We start from the raw sequence: 6,544 nt of genomic DNA on the forward strand, positions 1-6,544 counted from the left end.
CTGGTGAGTGCATGCACCCTCTAGCAAATTCAAAACAAAAGAAAGAAAGAAAAGAAAAGAAGAGTTCAGTGAAGCAGTTGGATATAGAGTAAGGTTTTTCTTTGAAGTAAACATCACCCTAACCACCCTTTACTTGTACCGACACAATAAAGAAAAATGGATAAAGAATGAGAAACTTGTTTTATTTAGTACTCTAAATTTGTCTTTTCTTTTTAAACACCATAGGTCATGTGCATGCCCAGAGAGAGAACTGAGAGAGAAAATCCCCCAATGGGGCCTCGTTACACCACAGTCCTTTTTCCTTTAACTTTCCATCCTATCAGAAACCTAGGCACTCACTTGTGTGCCTGATGTGCTTTAAGTGGCCATCAGCAGAGTGGATTCTGGCCTCCTGTGCATAGCATGTAACCACTGTACTATAGGGCCAGCCCAAGTACTCCAGATTTCCTTTTTTCTGTCTTTTTGGGTTTTTTGGTTTATTTGTTTGTTTGTTTTTTAATTTGCTAGAGGGCAAGTGCATTCATCAGGGAGAGAGAGAAAGAGTGAGAAAGCCCTCCCATGAAGGATGGTCATGCCATGATCCCTTCTCCATTTCTCCTCCCAGGATTTTGGACATGCATGCACACATACTTGGCATCCTTTTTTTTTTTCAAGCCGTGGGCCTGGGGCCAACCATGCAGCCAGCCATTTGAGATCCACCCTCCTTATACATCACAGGCTGGCTTGCACTCCAAATTTCTTAAATTCTTCAATTGTCCTATGCTATCCTGACTTTTCTCTCTTCTTTCTTATTGCCTGCAATTGGGTTATTCTCTCTACTTGAACTCTGTAAATGTTCAGTCTAAGTAGTAGCAGCTCTAAAAATCTTTAAAGAAGCTTGGCAATATATAGGTGGAGGTTCTGGGATGGGCAGGAACCTTTGCATCATAAAACTTTGCATAGAATTTTCATAGGTGGAAGGAAAGCTGTTAGGTGTTCATATCAAAAATTACTCTATTTCACCACTACCAGTTTTCCAAGGAGATTGGGAAGTCTGTTCCTGGAGAGAGTTTATTAAAACCATAGGTTTTGCTTTGGCTGAAACACAATACAGGTTGAATATCCCTTTTTTGAAATTCTTGGGATCAGAAAGTTTTAGACTTCAGATTTTTTTAGATTTTGGAATATTTGCCTATTTATGAGATATCTTGGGGATAGGACCAAAGTCTAAATGCAAAAGCTCATTTGTATTTCATTTATACCTAAAACAAATAGCCCAAAGGTAATTTTATACAATATTTTAATAACTTTATTTAAGAAGCAAGATTAGTATTCATTGAATCATCCAAGAGCATAGAGGTCACTCTCTCAGCCACCTTTGTGATGTGGACAGTTTGTAGTTGTTTGGCATCACTGTCATTTCTGACTTTGAATTTATAACCCACAGATGAACAATCATTCTCTAACCTGTGTATGTGCCATTTTATTACCTTCTGTGGACGTGCATGAATGAAGAGAATCTGGGTGTGTTTGGAAAAGATGCATTGCAGCTAAAGGGGGCTGGGAGTATCTTTTTTCTTTTGGGGACACTGAATAAACTGTGTTTTATGTGCCTGTGTTTAGACTGTGACCAATCACATGAGGGCATGCTTGGAATTTTCTACCTGAGGCATCATGTTGGTGCTCAGAATGTTTCAGATTTGGAAGCATTTCAAATTATCAGATTAGGGACCCTCAACCTATACTTAATTCAAGAAGTTATACAAAGACATCTCCTTTCTGGCTTTTGAATTCTGTGTTTGATAAACTATATCAGATAAAAGATATATTCAGCCTTCTTTTGAGATCCATGACTAAGATTTAACAAAGATGACTTAATGTATAGTAACTGATATGACTGTCAAGAAGGAATATGTGGATTTACTTTTTACAGTAATGTAAAACAGATATATAATAATCAACCATTTATTTTAGGGAAAAGGAAATGGAGAATTTTGTCAGTGTTACATGGGCTCACAGAAGCAATTTAAAATTACTAAACTGTCACCAGCAATGGGTTGTAAATTTAGACTATCAGCCAAAAATGACTATGGTTTAAGGTAAGATACATTTTCTAAAATAATGCAGACATTTTAGATTAGCTAGTTAACTTCATTTATATTTTTATTAACAGTCTAAATTATCTACTAAAATTCTGTTTTACTATATCTGTTTTGATTTAGTTGAGACATGGTAGAGCCTGATAAAAACTATAAGAGAGTATCTTAGTTTCAAAGGGACCACTGGAAAAATTAAAATTAAGCCACTTTATCAAGATTTTCAAGTTTAAGTCAAATCTTTATATGTGACCAAGAAGTTTTCTGTTGATGCTCAACATATGTCTTTGCATTATTTTGTGAATTAATTAAATATGTATCACCATTATTTGGTGAATTTTAAGAGCATCTGACTCGTTTACTTAAAATAGAGAGGCAAGACATTTAAGGGACACAGAAATGGAGGATAGTCTGTTGATAACATATTCGACTCTTCAACTGGATTGGTGTGAAGTGTGTTCATTTGGGTAACTCATTTTATCAGCTGTAGTGATGTACAGTGATTGAATGTATAAAATAAAAATAGAAAAACATGAATCTGAACAAAACTGCACTTTTAAAAGAATACTGTTATAGTCAATTCTCTACTGCTTAATAATTGAGTAAGTCTGGGTGACTTATAAAGAATGGAAGTGTAATTAACTCACAGTTTTGGAGGTCCAAGGTCAGAAGGCTGCATTTGGTTGTGTTGATGGCAGCGCAGGGCATCATATAACCAGACAGAGCAAGCGCATGAGTCTCTGTCTCATTGCCTCTTAGCCCACCACAATTCAGTCATGGGGACTCTATCCTGATTACTTCATCTATTCCTAATCACCTCTTTCAACACTAGTAGCCAAATCAAATTTCACCTGCTTAAACTCATCACAATTAAATCTCAGTACATGATGCATTCAAACCATAGCAAAACACTAATTCACTTCTGAGTATCTGACCATTGTGTTAAAGTCAAGTACATACTTCATTCCTTTGGTTTCAAATCTTAAATAATTTTGACCTGGGACCTGGTGCCAATTACCAGATATTATCAATCCAAAATCCAGTATTTGAATTATAATTAACTATCAAAGAAATGTCACTTTCAAAAAATATCATTTGTCTAAAGTGTGTTCTTTAACTTTAAAAAATACTTATTTTTCATTCCTCCTTTTTAACAGTGGCTTTAGTGAAGAAGTCTTATACTACACCTCAGGCTGTGCCCCATCTATGCCAGCAAGTCCTGTGTTAACTAAGGCTGGCGTTACTTGGTTATCCTTACAGTGGAGTAAACCTTCAGGAACACCATCAGATGAAGGGATTTCTTACATTTTGGAAATGGAGGAAGAAACGTCGGTAAGTGTCAATATGTATTTTAAACAGAGTATTTAAAACATTCTAGTGTGGTATTAATCCTGATGCAATAAATATTGCCACAATAGTTAGCTGCAACTCCAAGTCCCTTAGGGACTTTGTTTGTTATTGTTTAGAGGGATTATGAGTGAGCGAGAATTCAGTCTTGTTTTCTTGATGTGTAGAGGTTTGGTTTTATGTGTGTGTTGTATGTTTCTTTGTACCTGGGAACATCCTAGACTATGAAGTGCATATTTATTGGAAGACAAGAGTAGGTAAGGAGAGGAAAAAATGACCACAGCATCTCTAAAAGATAAGGAAATAATTTGTCTGCCTTCTCTGTGTTCATACAATGCTTCACAAAGTCTCACAGAATCTCACATGACTCTTAAGTGTGACCTGAACTAGTTACCTCTCACTTCTCAAACTGAGCTGACCCAAGAGTTTCACAATCTCCTATTGATTTTACACACATCTTTATAGCTTTTCAGAGCTACTTTGAAGCAGTTTGGATCAAAAATAGCATTGAGGAATATTGAAAACACGTGTGCAGTGTAAAAATCTGTACAGAAATGTTCATAGCAGTATTATTCATAATGGCCAAAAAGTGGAAAGAAACAGCCCAAATATCCATCAACAGACAAATGAATAAATATAGTATATTCACAAAATGGAATATCATCTAGCCATAGAAAGAGATGGAATACTATTACATGCCAGAACATAAACGAATCCTGAAGACATTCTACCAACTAAAAAGAATCCAATCACAAAAGACCACATAGTGTGTGACTACATTGATATGGACATAGCCATAGAGACAGAAAGTATATTAATGGCGAAAAGGGAAGAAGTGACTGCTAACCAAAAAAGTACAGGCTTTATCTTAAATTAGGTGATGATGTACGGTCTATGAGTATGTTGTAAACCATTGAGTTTATACCTTATAATGGTAAATTTTATGGTATGTGAATTATATATCAGTTTTGAAAAAAAAAATTTTTAAATAACATTGGGAAAGTTATAAGCCATTGTCACTGGGCTGTAAGTAGCAGTCCCAAACCCCACCTCACAGTTTACCATTCCTTCACCTAAACACAACCATGTGTTAAATATGTTAAATATGTTAAAGAGTTAACACTCTGTTTAGCTCTTGCAACTTCTCTCTGGGAAATTGTCGGGATAGTTTCTAATAGTTTCTGCCATTGGCTCTAACTCTTCTACTCTTCCCTCATTACTAAGATCTTCTGTTGGCTAGTATATATACTGAGAGTAAGTGGTCTCTTTAATCCTCCTATAATACAGTAGTATTTCTGAGTTCATCCATTCAAGATAAAAGCTTCAAGGTGAGGATTACACTAAACCAAGCATTAATCATACTGCATATGGTAAAAGATGGAGAAGAACCTGGGTCTTTTCATTCTTTATTTCCCATATTTCTACTGTTAGACATCTAATGAAGACTTTGTTCTCTCTTTCTAGGGATATGGTTTCAAACCTAAATATAATGGAGAAGATCTTGCTTACACAGTAAAAAATCTCAGACGTAGTACAAAGTATAAATTTAAGGTAAGATTTGAAAGCCCTTAGGATTGGTTGCATATACAGTCATGTGCTGCATAATAGTGTTTTAATCAAAGATAGACTGTATATATGGCTGTGTATGTATTTTTAAAAATCATGAGTTTACCCAAATACTCTAATCCAGTGTCACAAATTCTAGTTTTTTCTCTTTCCTTGTTTCTAACTTCCTTCATCAGTGAGAGTAAGATGATTCACCAAGTTATGTTTGATGGATTGATTTATTGGATCAGGCTCATCCCTGCCCCACCCCCATACTCTTTCTTAGTGTCCTGATCAGGTTGCCTGAGTTCCTATTAGACACATGCTACTACAGCCACCCCACTGACCCCTATGCACAATGCTTGCCTTGCTCAGTCTACTTACTGGCCTTTGGACTAAATGATCCCAGGAGGGTTGGAGAGACTATGAGGGGACTTCAAAATTTCATGGGAAAATGTATACGAGTTTACAGAAATTTTTGTAGTCCATAAATTTTTTTCATAATACATATTTTTCATGAATTTCAAAAACCACCCCCACCCTAAACATGTCATTCTTGTTTACTTGAGGCAATGGTAAGTTTTGAAGATTCTTCTCCTGTGGACACTGCATCTTTCCTACTATGGCATCATTCTGAGATCTATTTTGACTCTTTGACATGGTCAGTATATACATAGCTATTTTCTTGGGAGATAGTGCATGAATTCGTTAATATAACACTTAATACAAGCCAGTCTAAATATTTGTACAGAAGTTTATCCAAGAAGATAACAAGATGCTTATTCATTAATAAATTCAACATTTAAATTTTTCTGCCAGTGCTTTTTTAATCAAATTATTTCAGATAAATGATAGAAGCCACTATAAATTGTTTTCATTATTGAAAAGCAAAAATAAATTTTATTACTCCTTGAGAACCTCAGAAAGAAAATTGTAATAATGGAAATTTGATTATATAGTACATAATTATCTATCATACTTTTTAAATGAATTAACTTATGTTAACATTATTTTAAAAACTTCTAATAACTCTGGGTTAATTTCCAAATATAATTTTCATTTATACAAGATTTATAAAATACCTGAGAAGTAATGAGTGTTCATTTCAGTTTTCCTCTTACACTGAAATTGATTCCTCTTACACTGAAATTGAATTGCGTTTTTGCTTCAGTAATGATTATCATACCAATAGGTCTTCTAAAGAGGAAGTTGCTAATATCTTTGTAATTTGTTATATTAAAATCCTTAGACTTCTGCTACCATGTAACACCATGATGTTTTTGCCACATGGGTACTGAAAAGCATGCACACATGCTCGCACACACACACACACACACATTAAATTTCTTTCTGGTTCACTATAAGCAAATCAATTTTCTGTTTAAAACTATGTGTCACTATGGCAATCACTCTCAAATTCAGGGTTGTGGGAGATATCCAGTCAGAATCCCAAGGAGGCTATCCAGAAAGCACTTCGATTTCTTTCTTTTTTTATTTTCTTTTCAGAGATTTTTTTTTTAATTTTTTTTTTACTATAGGGCGTGTATGCTCACCAGAGAGCCTGAGAGACAGAAAGA

General features: G+C 35.0%; 1 protein-coding gene across 6 annotated transcripts in view; it reads left to right on the forward strand.

Annotated features, from left to right (window-relative positions):
• FNDC3A (fibronectin type III domain containing 3A) overlaps positions 1-6,544 on the forward strand; it is a 212,450-nt gene that overhangs the window by 169,952 nt on the left and 35,954 nt on the right. For all 6 annotated transcript variants that reach the window (XM_027771819.1, XM_027771818.1, XM_027771816.1 and 3 more), the window contains 3 exons: positions 1,954-2,078; positions 3,233-3,407; positions 4,887-4,973. In XM_027771819.1, coding sequence (XP_027627620.1) covers positions 1,954-2,078; positions 3,233-3,407; positions 4,887-4,973 — 387 coding nt within the window. The remainder of the gene's footprint in view (positions 1-1,953; positions 2,079-3,232; positions 3,408-4,886; positions 4,974-6,544) is intronic.

The sequence above is a fragment of the Tupaia chinensis genome, unplaced genomic scaffold (assembly GCF_000334495.1).
Source record: "Tupaia chinensis unplaced genomic scaffold, TupChi_1.0 Scaffold000037_17, whole genome shotgun sequence".
In the NCBI taxonomy this organism is placed as follows: Eukaryota; Metazoa; Chordata; class Mammalia; order Scandentia; family Tupaiidae; genus Tupaia; species Tupaia belangeri.